The sequence below is a fragment of the Lycium barbarum genome, chromosome 12 (assembly GCF_019175385.1).
Source record: "Lycium barbarum isolate Lr01 chromosome 12, ASM1917538v2, whole genome shotgun sequence".
NCBI classification, from domain to species: domain Eukaryota; kingdom Viridiplantae; phylum Streptophyta; class Magnoliopsida; order Solanales; family Solanaceae; genus Lycium; species Lycium barbarum.
Window position 1 is genome coordinate 87,586,626 of NC_083348.1, and position 14,852 is coordinate 87,601,477.

Consider the following 14,852-nt stretch of genomic DNA (forward strand, 5'->3'; position numbering starts at 1 on the left):
CCCATGATACAACTGGTTATTCTTAACGTATTCCATAAGAAAGAGCTATGCAAAGTGAAGACATTTCGGATCCATTCATGAATCTTTCTTGGACTAGTTATTTAATTAATTACTTAGAAAATTGTAAACCAACCTGGCTTTATTACTCGTGCTTTGAGTCCTGTGCAACTTGAGTAGTACGGCGAGTTTTTTTCACTCCATATATATTATTAATTACACTTCGGGTTATATGAGAGAGAAGTCCAATGAATTCATTCAACTCTCTTAATTGCTTACCTCGTATTATACCTTATGTGGGATGACATGTCACAGTCCAATTTTTTTGGAAGTCTCCAATCCTGGCCACCTGTTATCTTGCTATAGGATATCTTTAAAAAATCTACAATGGAAATTGTTGCAACAATAAGTTACCAAATGCACATGAATTTGTGAAAGATGTAATTTAGTACTCCCTCCGAATCAAAAAATATCCACTTAGCCAATTACACACCTCTTAAGAAAATACTAACTTCTAAACAAAAAAAGATAATTTAACTAAATTATTCCTAATTAAATAGGTATTAAAATTTGATCACATAACACTTAATAGGGGTAAATCTGAAGAAAAAAAAGGTAAATTGTTTCTTGGTTTTATAAGTGGACACTCTTTCTGAGTCAAGAAAAAAAAAAATAAGTGAACACTCTTTTTTATCCGGAAGGAGTAATACTTCATCTCAAATTAACAATTACTTTAGCTTAAAAAATATTCAAAGTAAATGTCACTTTAGAAATTTAAAATTAAAGTTGACAATTTTTTCCTACTATTAAAGCAGAATGCAAGTATTTAAAGTAAAAATAATTTACTTTAATTAAATATAAATATACTTTATATTTATTGTTTTCTTCAACAACAGTTAAAATGTGACAAATAATGAAGTATCAAGTACTCAATGTGCGCATATTATATATGTTTAAGATTTTCGCACACGCTTTAAGAAATTTACTTAATAACTATAATTAGAGTATTTATCTAAATTATCATTTTTTTTTCTCCGTAAACATCCTGATTAATTAATTCTACTAATCGAACAGGGTAGATTTGAGGAAGAAAAAAAGCAATAAATGTGGTTTATTGCTTTCTTAAAAAAAATTAAATATTTCGAAACATAATTAATTATTGATAAAAGGAGTCATATTTTAGATCAAAAGCAGTATTATTCATAGAATAACACTGTATCTACTCTGCTTGAGTTTAATCTTGCAAAAATAGGAAGTTGGTAATACCTTAAATTCAGAAGAACCCATAGATACTGGTAGAGAGTTGAGACTATGGGTATTTGAGAGGATACATAGTAAATAGTAGGCTTAAGTCATAGATAAACCCTCAAATTTGTCCAGAAATTTCACTTATACCCTCTTACTGTGAGCCCTACCATCTGAACCCTTTAACACCACTTTTACTGAGCCACTTGGACACATTTCACTACACGTGTTTTACACTCTCTAAAGGAGCGTGACATTTTGATTCTAAGGATAGGTGTCAATAAAGGGGGCAATTTTCACTCAACTTCATCTCCTTCACCCGTAGACCACTTTCGCCCCCAAAAACAACACTTTCTTCATTTAATCCACCATCCACACCTTAATAAATCTATCAAATCAATGGTCTCTAATTACCCAATAGAATACTTAAGGAATGTTAATGTCACTATCCGGTGGTGGCACCGCGGTTACTCCGACGATTAACGATGATGGTTTAAAGAGCTTTTTGGGTATATTTTTGACAACTATTTTTTTTTTAATTCTCTTTAATTTTTTAGCTTTCTTGATTTCGTGTGTATTCTGATAAATTTGTGGAGTTTAATTGGTGAGTCTATGATTTTGAAGGCAGCTGGGTCTGGGTTGGTGGTTTATGAAAAATAGCAATTTCGGATTTCTTTCTCTTTTTCTGCTCTTTGCGCCACCACCACTACATTTGCTTCACTGCTAAGACAATCTTCTTGTTGCCATGGCCAAAAAGGTCGGTAACCCCTAGTGTTTGTCGCTAGAAAAAATGGAGATAGCCGATTTTTTTAAGACCCAGATGTTTTTTTCCAGAACAAAACAAATCATGGACCAGATAATTCTCATAAAAAGAAGCAATAATCAATATTTGAGTGAACATAAGTAATGATATACCATGATTTAATTGAGGTTTGGTCATGGGGGAAACTTCAAATGGTAGCATTGATAAATGTGGTGGAGCCGGCGAAGATACAGTGGAAAAATGCAAAAATTATATTTTGGATAATTAAAGAGAGATTTGAATCATTAAGAAGAGAAGAATTGGCAAAAGAAACCGGAAAACGGCGATGCTACAGTGAAGAGCCAATAAATTTTTTTAATCATACAAAAGCTTATTTAATTAATTGTTTGGAATTTAAAAGGCCACTTGTCTTTTATTTATTGGATTCTTTGCCACGTCAGCGCGTGTGTACTACACGCATAGCACTTTGTTGATTCTTTAAGCGAGGGGAGTCTAAGTGACACGGTAAAAATGGTATTGGAGGGTTCAAGTGGTAGAAGTCTCAGTAGGAGGGTTCAAATGGATTTTATGAACAATTTTGAGGGTATTGAACAAAATATTTAATAATCATGTATGAGAGTACATCACATCAAACTTTAAAATGTGAATAATATATGAGTAAATTAAGTTTTCTGAAGTTACGAATGTTATAAAGAAAAGTTAGTAGAATATAATGGTGTCGAATGAGTTTGAATTTTCAGAATTTTGAATTTTCAGAAGTTGTGAATGTTGTATAGAAATATATTGATAGTAGAATTAAGTCAAATATGTTACAATCCAAAATAGAGAAAGTATCGGGTACAATATGAATATGGAGGTACTATAACTTGTAGATCTAGTTATTAATAAATATAGAAAGCAGGGAAAAGGATCTTTAGGGTACACCAAGCAAATGAATATAAAACATGCGACTTATTATATCTATAATGTATCACTTACATCGGTGATAAAGTTATAAGTATGGATTGATCCTAAGCAAATAGCTTTAGTTTAGATCATGTATGTATGTCAAAAAATTTATTAAATATGTATAAACAATCGATTTTGGATCTTGTAAATCAAATAAGTTGCAATAAAATTCCAAACTCAATCATAAAATTTCAATTCTGAATCCGTCTCTACAGTGATATACATTCTAGTTTTACTTTTTCTCTTATAGCTGTATTACTTGAGTTACTGTAAACACCAAATGCGATTAATTACTTTTTGAATGTAGGGTTCAATATTCTAATCTCAATATGAAGTCTCGTCCGTACAGTTACTTTACTTGTCTTGTTCTATAAAAGCTGAATGTGTGGCTCACTTTTCATACTGTAGACATGGTTGAAGTTAATAATGGATTTTAGGAGGTCAGGAAACTACAAACCTAGCATTTGGGAGGATGCATATGTGCAATCACGACCTAATTTGTACGCCGTAAGTCCAAATAAAAATCCGTCGTCCATAACGTACTTCAAAAATAATGATTTTTTTTTCATTTTCGATATTTCAAACTTAATTTACATCATGATAGATATCAGTTTTCTTTTGAACTATCGTAAATATCAAATCGAGTATGGTCGATGACCTTTTCTTTAGTGTGTTAATTTTTCTCTCTTTTCTTTTTCTTTTTCTTTTTTTTTTCTTGTCAGAAAAAAAAATTAATGACAAACATTTTTGTCATGCAGGAAGAGAAATATTGTGAACGAGCTGAAAAACTAAAAGAAGAAGTGAGGAGGATGTTGGAGAAAACAATGACAAACTCATTGGAACAGCTTGAGCTTATTGACATTTTGCAAAGACTTGGCATATATTATCACTTTGAGGAAGAAATTGATAGAGTATTGAAGCAAATATACATTAATTATAATAATAGAGATCACCACAATGGGCAGAAGAATGAGGAGTTGTATGCTACAGCTTTAGAATTTCGACTGCTTAGACAACAGGGCTATCATGCTCCTCAAGGTACTTGATATTTTCCTTTTCTTTTTTATTGTGGCAAGTCTAAAGGTTTTATAACACATAGCAGCTTGCTCAAAACCGAAGTCTTGGATGGTAAGTATCTCTCCATCTGTAACCAAAAGTCTCAGCTGGTCCAAAGCGATGGGAATATAATCGTCTTTAGTAGGGAGCGTTTTACCCTCAAAGTGGTACTTTCATACACGAATTCGGACTATCCAGACGACAAAACGGATACCACACACCCGATGGGAAACAACAAAAATAGTTCTAGGCTGCAATATTTTTCATTGATATATCATAGCAGGTTACTTGCCTTGTTTTTCAAGTTGCTAATCCCATTCCTATGTCATACGTAGTTATTTTATAGGTGACCTGATACTTAAATCCATGCTTCTATGTTTATTCTTATGCAGTTTCCCTTTCCCTAATTTTCTCTTTTGCAGAGATATTCTGCAGTTTCATGAATGAGGACGGGAAGTTCAAAACAACCCTTGTTGAGGATAGTAAAGGGCTGCTGAGTTTGTATGAAGCTTCCCATCTTTCTATGGAAGGTGAAAACATTATGGAAACGGCTCGAGATTTTGCCACTCATTATCTCATGGAAAGCCTTAAGAAGAAGATGGATCAGAATCTTGCTGAGCAAGTAAGACATGCTCTAGAAATGCCTCTGCATTGGAGAATGGAGAGACTAGAAGCAAGATGGTTTATAGAAGTTTATCACAAAGAAGAGAACATGAATCTTCTTCTCTTTGAACTTGCAAAGTTGGACTACAATATGGTACAGGCTACATACATGGAGGAACTAAAACAAATGTCAAGGTGAGAGGTGATTCATTTCATATATGACATATGAAAATGAAAACATTATTAATTATTTTTGTGTCTGGTTGGTGAGTGAAAAAATATTTTCCGCAAAGAATATGTATATATTCAAGATTATTAGTAGCAAGTCGATAAGTGCTTTGATGAAAATTTTGAGTACTAACGAAATATTAATGATGTCTAAAATGTTAGTTGGAGCAAGTATATGAAGTTAGAACTTAAGATAGTTATAAGAGAAAATGAGTTTCGCCCCTAAAGTAAGGAAAGACATCTTTTTCCTTTTGATGGAAAACATTTTCAGGGGACTTGAATCCAGAAAATGACTTCCTCACGAAATAACCCCGAAATTTGACTATGGCATACCAAACACATTAATTTGATTATAAGATCCTTTCAATATTGAGAATTTTATTTGAGGGTATGTTTTAGTAATCTGGTTAAAATGCAGGTGGGATAAGAAGATTAAACTTGTTAAAAAGATGAGCTTTGTGAGGGACAGATTAGTGGAGGGCTTCTTCTGGGCTGTTGGTTTCACTCCTAATCCTCAGTTTGGATACTGCAGAATGTTTTCAACAAAACTCTCTGTACTCCTCACTACAATCGATGACATATATGATGTTTATGGTACCTTGGATGAACTTGAGCTCTTCACTGATATCGTTGACAGGTTTGTATACACCCTTTATGCCCCTTCTTCTTTTCAATCTTTTTATTATCATGTCACCTAAAAGATAACTATAGCTACCCCTCCATAATAAGTGAGATAATCGAGAAAATGAGATAGGTTACCGGCAACAAAAAAGGCAACTCGTGCACTAAGCTCCCCGCTATGCATGGGGTCCGCGAAAGAGCAACAGCAGTTCCAAATACACTAATATTGTAACAATATCGTCACATTATCCGTGTTTATAAGTTAAAATCCTTTTCCTTTCACCTTTATTTGGATGGTGACGGGGGTGGGGTGGAGTGGAGTAGAATCTCAAATTCAATATTTATGAGAGGGGCATATACTTATTGTGGTTACATGTTCTGAAGATGGGACATCAATGCAATAGAGCAACTACCAGCATACATGCAAATCTGCTTCCTAGCTCTCTTCAACTCCTTGAATGAACTGGCTTATGACATTCTCAAAGAACAGGGGTTCTGCATAATTTCACATATAAGGAAGCAGGTAGTAATTTTTCCTTCCATTTAGTCTCTCTTGAATTTCCCATGTCTTCTTTTCATTCTTACCTAATTATATATTGACATGTTCTTTACCACATATTTCAGTGGGCTAACCTGTGTAGAGCCTACTTACTGGAAGTAAAGTGGAACCAGAGAGGATATACACCAAGCTTGAATGAGTTCCTAAGAAATGCCTGGATAACAAACACTGGTCCTGTACTAATAATGCATGCTTATTTTTGCATCACAAACCCCATCAAGGAGGAGGAATTGGAATGCTTAAAGCATTATCCTGCCATCATTTACTCGCCTTCGCTAATTCTTCGACTTGTAAATGACTTGGCAACTTCACCTGTAAGTTATGCTTATTCAAAAAAAAAAAAAAAAAAATACACACACACACATATATATGCCTGATCATAAGTTCCTTAATAATCTCTGATAGTACCAAGTTAAAAGTTGTTCCATTTTTTACCTTTATTCAGGATGAAATCAAGAAAGGGGATCATCTTAAATCAATCCAATGTTACATGCATGAGTCTAAGAGTTCTGAAGAAAATGCTCGAAACTATATAAAGAACTTAATTGATCAGACCTGGAAGAAGATGAACAGAGACATACTAAGGGACCAATCCTTCTCACAGGATTTTAGAAGAACTGCAATGAATCTTGCTAGGATTGCTCAATGCATGTACCAGCACGGAGATGGATTTGGTATTCCAGATTGTGAGACAAAGGATCGGATACTCTCCTTGTTCTTTGAACCCATTCCTCTTTCATGAAATGCCATACTTCAATTTTCCTGTTTATGCATGAAGCTCAATGTAAAAGAAATAAAAATATAAAAGAACATCTATTTTCCATATCCTGAAACTTGTATGATGCCCTGCAGTAAATAAGGCTTTGGAAGAGCATGGCATTGCAAGAAATAGTTACCGACATTGTCACGAATTTCCAACATTACATAACAATGAAAGATGAAAAAAGCTACAAGAACAAAAGTAAAATACAAGGATCCCCAACCTCATTCTCAAGAAAATAGTTTAAAAAAATAATTGTACATGTCACCATAGAATGCACATCATCAGGGTATGCAAATGGTTTATAATGTTTCCGGTTCTTCTGATCATTCACTTGTTGAGCTCATCTATTGGAATGACTTAACCAGCATACATGAGGCAAGTACCTAGTCCATCATCCCAAGTCCTGTCATGCTTATTATTGGTTTATACCGTGTAAAAATCCTGTCCAAACAAACACAATGTACCAGCTTCATTGTTATGAAGCTAGAGCGTTCAACTTCTTTTCAAACATCTTAGCCCGCCGAAGGGCGTCCAAGGCCTCTGCCTGCTTTCCAGAACGTTTCAAGTTTAACGCCTTTACTTTCTCTGCCTTTATCCGCTCTTCCAAATGTTTTCTCTCATTGGAAGACTCATCAGATATACCTGCTTCAGATAGTTTTGGCTCTGGTCTTTGAACAATTTGAGAGGCAATAGTGCTAGTCTTATCAGTATTGCCAGTTATAGGTTTTTTTGTTTCCTGTCGTTCAGGGCCTCGGGATACAATAGTGGTATCAGCAATTCCAATTGCTTTTAAAGCAGAGAAAAGCTGAGGATCAAGAAAATCCTCAACACTCACATCCTCTGCTGATTCAGCTGTGGGGTCAGAAGACATCGTTGTATCTTGCGAAGACACATCTTCCAACTGGCTCTCAATAGCTTTTGCCAATTCAAATTCAGCATCAGCTTCTTCGGTCCTACCTTCCCTTCGCAACTTAAGTGCTTGTCGTTTGTGGCTGAGAGACTGCTGCTGCAACTTAAACCGATCACGTCCAGACAATGGCTTTGGACCTGAGCTTGGACTTACTTCTTTCTGTCCAACTTGAGATAGATTTGGAACTTTGTTTGGACTAACTTCCTTTTGTCCAACATGCGGGGTATTAGGATGTGCCGAGACTGTGGTACTACTGGTACCCAGAGTCTTTTCCTCCTCAAGGCGCTTCTCTAAAAGTTTTGCCTGTCGAAGTTCCTCCTTGGCTTCTGCCACTTTCCCTTCTCGCTTCAAGGCAACTGCTTTCCTCTTGCGAGCCAGTATATCTTGACGAAGGGAATCTTGATCAAGCTGCGAATTAGCTTCCTGGGCAGTTTTTGACTCGGAGATGCTTGGTTTCCCATCTGATTGAGTGACCTCTTTTGGTTTATCATGAGTAAGAGTGGCTTTGTTTGCCATGTCCTCAATTGGGCTCTTTCGCAAATCAGATGGAGGAAGCTGTGGGTTCTCAAGGGGAGAACCAATAGCTTCACGTTCTTTCTGCTCATTTGACTCAGTTGGAACCCTGTTAGACATAGATTCTTCAATTTCAGCCAATTGCTCTTCTAACACTTTAGCCGCTTTCATCACTTCCTCTGCCTCCTCAATCTCTCCTTGGCGTCTCAATGTGAGAGCCTTTCGTTTCAAGCCCAGAAGTTCCCTCTGGATTTCACCTTTACTCTTTCTAGATGCTCGAGGTTGGATGTTACTCGTAGCTTCCTTAGTTAGCGACTCACTAAGATGAGAAACATTATTTTCCCCTTGAAATGACGCAGATGGACCATTAGCTTTTTCATCATCCTGCCAGCCCAAATTATTAAGCAGTGAAAGATAAGTTGGGTCATGGAGGTCTTGATCTGTAACCTCTGCCTCTTCATCTCCAGCATCAATATCTGCAATACTTTCATCCAGCTTATTCCCAGCAACAGGCTGCACAAATTTTGGTGGATTATCAATATCTTCAAGTTGCTTCTCAAGAATCTTGCCTTTTTCCAACTCTTCTTCAGCCTCATCTAACCTTCCTTCCCTTCTTAAAGCAAGAGCCTTCTTTTTAATACCAAGAAGCTCTCTCTGGATCACTGACTTACTCTTTGGTGCTACTTTGTGCTCTTTATCCTTCCTTTCAACGAACTTTCTAACATCCTCTTCACCATTATTTAGTTGTTCTTCAACCTCAATCTCCAGTGTTTTTGCCCTCTTTAAAAGTTCCATTGCCTCCTTAGTATTACCAGCCCTTTTCTGCCTAAGGGCTTCTCTTTTCAGTGACTGAATTTCACTTAGTAACACTTCCCTATCAACCGGCTGGATTTGCTTTTCTGAAACCTCAGATTCAGTGGCATCTTCAGTCCAGCCCATTGACTTCAAGGCAGCTGCTATTTCTGGGTCATACATGTCATCATCAGTTACTTCAAAATTACCATCTCCAAGATCATCAGTAATTCCCAGATGGTTGTCAAAATCATGACTAGAATCTAGTTTATATCTAGCAGATAAATCATCAAATTTATCAGCATCCAGGCCACGTATTAAAGAGGAAAGCTCATCATCAGAATCTTCATCACCACCCAACAGTTCCTGCTCTTCTATTTGCTTTTCAAGAATTTTAGCCTTCTTCAATTCTTCTTTGGCTTCAGCAAGTTTTCCTTCCCGCTTCAACTGGAGTGCTTTTTTCTTATGAGCAATGACCTGTGACTTGTCAGTTCCATGAATTTTCTTTTCAGTAATGGTCTTTCCAGAAACTTCTCCAAGAAGTGCGGAAAGTTCACCCTCAAGGCTCATCGTTGCTGGCTTTTTGTCAGCAGTACGAAGATCCGTATCTGACCATCCCAGTCCTCTGAGTTCAGACGCAAGATCATCCTTCTCTTTGGTAATTTGAGGAGAGAGCTTAGTTTTCCGACCAGACGCTTTGCCATCATCATTATCTTGCTGGACCTCAGTGACGTTACTGGAGGACAATGCTCTTTTACGATTTTTCCTCAGAGAGATCTCCAAAGCAGCAGCCTGCCTTTCAAGCTCTTTGCCTCTCTTAAAAGCCCTTAGAGCTTCTTCAGGTTTACCTGCAGCTTTTAGAGTTCGATGATTCTTTTTTTCTTCCATGGCTTGCTGACGTAATTCTTCAGGAGTAGTCGATCCCATCTCAGCCTGCTGTTCAGTCTGATTAATGCTTCCATCTCCAGCCTCATCTTGAACATTTGAACCTGATGAAGTGCTTGCTGAGTCTTGATCACGGGAAAGAACATCTGAGGTCCTTTCTTTACACAGAAGCTCATTTAAAACTTCATCCTCACTCTTTGATGGAAGTCTTGAGGCCCCTACGAGAGACAACACTTGTATTTTAAAACGAGAAAGTAGTTTATTTCTCTCTGTTAGCACTGTGAGTATAACCAGTTATTTATACGGTACCTTTTGATGCTCTATTTTTGTGACCATATCGCATTTCAAAACGTGCAGCCTCTTCTAATCTTTTGCATGGTTCACATATACGCACCGGTGAATCACCTTGTCCGCGTAGCACCATTCTTTGCTGGGTACAGCTATTACAAAAAATGCCCCCGCACCTCCGGCAATGATGCTGAAATTTCATACGTGTGAATCACAACATAAGTGAAAGAAAACCACACACATACGGTATTCATATTTCCATTTAAACAAGCAGCAAGGAAACAGGAGAGGGGGAAATAAAATCATATCTATAGCCTTGGTAGGAAGGAGATAAAAGATGACACCGATACTAATGGAAAAAATACTGTTATTGGAAAAACACCACTAAGGCAGAAAAGAGAAGTCGCAGCAGCCCCTAAATAATCATTACTAGAAACTTCAACATGTTACTTCTTAGAAAAAAGGGAGGATCATTTTAGGCAAGCCAGAAAAGCAGGTCTGTTAACTACTCCCGTCAATTTCTACCTAATGCAATGCAACCTATTCTGCTACAGCCCGCTACTGAAGAGGATTGGTTTTTAGGCAGCAATATTCAAAAAGTTCAGATGCTTCACACAAAAAGCTAGATTCCTGAGTAAGCGATCCGCAACACTTGTTTGGGAGCATCAAGACGATTTCCAGGTCAACAAAAGTTCCGGGCCACAAGTGTGAACGTTGTTTAGAGAGAGAAGCTGAACCACTACTGAATAGTTTGAGAAGATAATCATAACTCAGATATTCGCGAGAAGGAGGAAACTGGGGAAAAATCAATAATATCTGGGACAAATCGTTTGGGAGTATGAATAGCACACAAAAATGTCTATATTTTTGGGTTACTAGCTATGAGAAAGTTATAAACACTTTAAACCCAACTACTAAAAGTTATAAACACTTTAAAACCAACTACTACTGTGGAGATAACACATCTATATAGCATCTTTGTTGTCAAGAAATTCAAGCAAATGAAGAAACTCTTCTCCAATAACTATAATTGTGGATAAGAGCACAAGTGGATGAAATTGTATATTGGAGATAATGAGGGGAGAAAGAGGGGAGGGAGGAAAGAACCCTAGATTCCCATCCTAACACCAACAATGATTACTTTTTCGTAACATTAAAGAAGATGGATTGCAACTATTCTTGTCCAAACACCGTTCCAATTTATATGCATAAACTGTTTTCACCCAGGATAAAATAGATTGATTATCAGATGAACTTATTGTGTTTACGGCATACCAATTCAACTCTACAAAATTGGCTCTTCTACTAAAGGAGGACTACCATGAAACAACACCCACTAACGTGGCATGTCAGGTGATTCCTCTATATTTAGAATACAAAAGAGTTCTCTACAAGATACATTACTAAGCACTTAAAGTCAAAAGGACATGCATTAGCTAGATGAGGAGGTGAAGAAAGTATAATATTATCAGCTCATTGAGCTGGTCTAAAGGATATCTAGAAATCTATTAAAGATGTCCCCAGCTATAGTAAAAGTACAATAAAATATGAATGAAATTGTAATTTATTGTTCCCAATTCGTTGCAGAAAGAGGTTCTTGCTCCCTTGAAATAGGAGAACAATGGGTTTGCCTTATTTCTTTCTGTTAGGTGACTTTACTACCTCTGAAGGTCTCAGATGTTTTTTCGAGCATCCTGAACAGATGGTGGAGTACAATTGAAGCAGTAGCATACTGCAGGTATTATTATTTTCATCTTGAGCTGGAACAAAGATAAAGATGTACTGAGAAAGCTTGTTCACATCCAAAATTATACACAAATCCAAGTAAGTGGTCGAACTGGAACAAAGATAAAGATGTACTGAGAAAGCTTGTTCACATCCAAAAGTATACACAAATCCAAGTGAGAGGATTCAGAAATCTAGAGCACCTGAGCACTTCAGTCTTGCCACTAAACCTAAAAATGAATCTCGCGGCGTCTTCCCCATTTTTTTCTCAATAAACATGTTCACGGAGAAAGTACTTCAATTGCCACACCATTCAGGAATAAATTTGGGAGGATCAGCTATTTACTTCGAATTCAACATAAGGTCATTCCGTGAAGAATAATGTTTACAAGAGTTCTTCAACAATATGAAACACCTCGCAACATACTAGAGTAAGATACAAAATTAGAGACATTTTGATGTATGACTGGACCTTGGACAGATAAGCATTTTCATGAGTCAGTAAACCAGTAAGAAGACGTGATTAAAAAAAAAAAAAAAAATTGCTGCAGGGCAAATCAACTGTTGAGAATGCACATGTTACTCCCATTAGTATGAACATGTGATGCCTAAATGAAATGCTTATGGGAATCAAAACTATCATGCCAGATATGGATGTGAAGTCCAGGAGCTATAACTATTATGTCATAATTAAGGATATCTTTAGTCAAACCCCTTTTAATTTTTAGAAGTAAGTGAATTCCTTAATCTATGTGCTCAAGCCTAAAACATCAATTATTTTGAACTGGAGGGAATATGATGCAACAAATTCTGTAAACCTACAAGTCACCTTTACTGCGTAACTTTATCATTTTCCGGTTTCTCATAATATAGCAATAATTTGGGTTGACTCAGTAAAGAGTAGGATGCAACAAATTCTCTAAACTTAAATGTCACCTTTACTGGGTAACTTGATCATTTGCCCATAATATAGCAATCATTAGATCCTATTCCCTCCTGTTCATAATAATTAATATTTTAGGCTTGAGCACATGGATTAAGGAATTCACTTACTCCTAAATACTAAAAGGGGCTTGACTAAAATATCCTCAACGATGACATAATAGTTTTAGCTCCACTTCACATCCATATCTGACATAATAGTTCTGACTGCCATAAGCATTTCATTAAGGCATCACATGTTTACTTCCAGCATTCCTTTTAAATTCAAAATTTATGTTTTCAAGTTTATTAGAAGCGATAAAAATTTAATTCGACTTAACAATTTTCCTCGCTTTCAAAGGTATCATGTAAGCATTCCCCTCTGTGTTCGTGTTGTTAAATTTCAGTAAGGTTCCTTTAGTTCTTTGCTTGCCACTAGTTTAAATTCAGTTTTGTTTTTGGTGAAAAATTGTGATCTCAAGGTTTAATTTCCAGCCTTAAATGTCCTGTGGCAATATAAAGATAAGTCTGAGTTTAAAGGCAGTAGGTTGTGCATTTGCTGATGACTCCAACCTTCTACTTTGTTCCTCTTTAGGTTTATGAGCCAATGCACTAAAAAGATGATTTTTACCCTCCTATTTTGTTCCCCTTTTCTGCAAAGTAAGAAAAAATCACCATATGATTCCCTTATTTCTGTTTGGTTAAGTTGTGATGATATTTTTATTTTTTTTGCAGGGGGGGGGGGGGGGGGGGGGGTGGCTGTCTCACTTGTGAATTATTATCAAAGATGGGATTTTTGCTATAACTCCGCTATAGAGTACCCCAAATAAAACTTGACAGCAAATTCCAATTAAGTCAACACAACAACATACCCAGTGAAATCCCACGAAGTGGAGTCCACTTCTGGGGAGGGTAGAGTGCACACAGACCTTACCCCTAACTTGAGAGTTAAAGAGGTTGTTTCCTGTAGACCCTCGAGACAAGGACAAGCAGTACGAAGACAGAAATAACGGGAGCAAATAAGCCATATACTATAAAAAGCAGGATAGAGTAGTCTGAAAAAAGGAGCAGAAACCACCACAAATTAATCCGATAATCGAAGTACAACAAATAGTAGGATAAATCAAAGGACAATCCAATTAAGTCAAGGGGAAAAGTAAAAAGGAAATAACATATGAATTCAATCAAAACCTTATATTGACAAAATATTTAGGATCTAACATGTGATTATCCAAGAATCAAACTCCAGAATGATCAAAAATGAAAACCATGAGAATTCGCCTAACGGGTATTAATAAAAATCATATTTTTCATAAAGGGTATCAAGAAAAAGTAGAGAAATCTCAAACCTTGCGATTGATGAAAGTGAACTGAGAAGAACATCCTTGGCAATGAGAAGCATCAACTACCCAAATATTCCCTCTCAGTGATGGTTTTGAAGGTAATCCGATCTTCTCCAACATTTTTTTCCAATCTTTTCCTTTGAAAAATAAAAATCAAGAATCCTCAGAGGGTTCGGTGACTCTATTTTTTCTAATGTTTTCGTCTTGGTAAAAGCGAAGGACATCGAGTGCACCTAACCAAACGACGACGTCTATTTAACTGATGTTTCGGCGAAAGTGAGAGCCCGTTTGGCTTATCTTATAAGTTGATGTTTGAGCGTTTAACTGGCCAGCTTATAAGCATTTTGTGCTTAAAATAAGCCTAAAAAAATAAGTTAGCCCGTTTGCTTCTAAGCTGCTTTTTTTAAGCCCATCCAAACAGGCTCTAAGAAAAAGAAAAGAAATCAAATACGTAAGGCAAAAGGTCAATCTTTTATTCATTTATTTATTACTTCCTCCGCTTCAATTTAAGTGTCTTGAGGACCATTGTCCATGACAACTTTTTACTTTTTTCTGAAATTGTTTTTCAATTTATTTGAAAATCAATGTTTGGCTATGAAAATTTCAAATACAACTTCAGGTTGTATTTGAAATCTGGAAAACACCTAAATTCCGTTTTCATTTTTTTTTTTTTTTACTTTTTCACTTTCAAT

The 14,852-nt window shown here is 36.3% G+C and overlaps 2 protein-coding genes across 4 annotated transcripts; one reads left to right on the plus strand and one right to left on the minus strand.

Annotated features, from left to right (window-relative positions):
* Window positions 1-1,423: 1,423 nt before the first annotated feature.
* On the plus strand, window positions 1,424-6,853 carry LOC132623042 ((-)-alpha-terpineol synthase-like). 2 transcript variants are annotated; one of them, XM_060337739.1, is made up of 8 exons: window positions 1,424-1,751; window positions 3,362-3,460; window positions 3,712-3,991; window positions 4,432-4,807; window positions 5,259-5,477; window positions 5,846-5,984; window positions 6,086-6,334; window positions 6,466-6,853. In XM_060337739.1, exons 2-8 carry the CDS (start codon window positions 3,380-3,382, stop codon window positions 6,760-6,762), a joined length of 1,641 nt encoding a protein of 546 aa, XP_060193722.1. In that variant the 5' UTR covers window positions 1,424-1,751; window positions 3,362-3,379; the 3' UTR covers window positions 6,763-6,853. The 2 variants fall into 2 exon arrangements, with proteins under 2 accessions (XP_060193722.1, XP_060193723.1); XM_060337740.1 differs by lacking the exon at window positions 3,362-3,460 and having other exon boundaries at window positions 1,426-1,751.
* A 19-nt stretch (window positions 6,854-6,872) lies between these two features.
* On the minus strand, window positions 6,873-14,431 carry LOC132623041 (uncharacterized). Of its 2 annotated transcripts, XM_060337737.1 has the most exons (4): window positions 14,167-14,291; window positions 12,100-12,322; window positions 10,193-10,361; window positions 6,873-10,101 (listed from the first exon to the last, which is right to left on the minus strand). In XM_060337737.1, exons 3-4 carry the CDS (start codon window positions 10,305-10,307, stop codon window positions 7,259-7,261), a joined length of 2,958 nt encoding a protein of 985 aa, XP_060193720.1. In that variant the 5' UTR covers window positions 10,308-10,361; window positions 12,100-12,322; window positions 14,167-14,291; the 3' UTR covers window positions 6,873-7,258. The 2 variants fall into 2 exon arrangements, with proteins under 2 accessions (XP_060193720.1, XP_060193719.1); XM_060337736.1 differs by lacking the exon at window positions 12,100-12,322 and having other exon boundaries at window positions 14,167-14,431.
* Window positions 14,432-14,852: the final 421 nt, after the last annotated feature.

Bases quoted from the DNA above. Each gene is read 5' to 3' on its own strand.
- LOC132623041 (XM_060337736.1), bottom strand. From the start codon at position 14,280: ATGTTGGAGAAGATCGGATTACCTTCAAAACCATCACTGAGAGGGAAT. The intron at 10,362-14,166 runs GTTTGAGATTTC...ATGAAATTTCAG, and splicing joins TCACTTTCATCAATCGCAAG to CATCATTGCCGGAGGTGCGG. The intron at 10,102-10,192 runs GTACCGTATAAA...TGTCTCTCGTAG, and splicing joins CAAAAATAGAGCATCAAAAG to GGGCCTCAAGACTTCCATCA.
- LOC132623042 (XM_060337739.1), top strand. From the start codon at position 3,380: ATGGATTTTAGGAGGTCAGGAAACTACAAACCTAGCATTTGGGAGGAT. The intron at 4,808-5,258 runs GTGAGAGGTGAT...GTTAAAATGCAG, and splicing joins GAACTAAAACAAATGTCAAG to GTGGGATAAGAAGATTAAAC. The intron at 5,478-5,845 runs GTTTGTATACAC...CATGTTCTGAAG, and splicing joins TTCACTGATATCGTTGACAG to ATGGGACATCAATGCAATAG.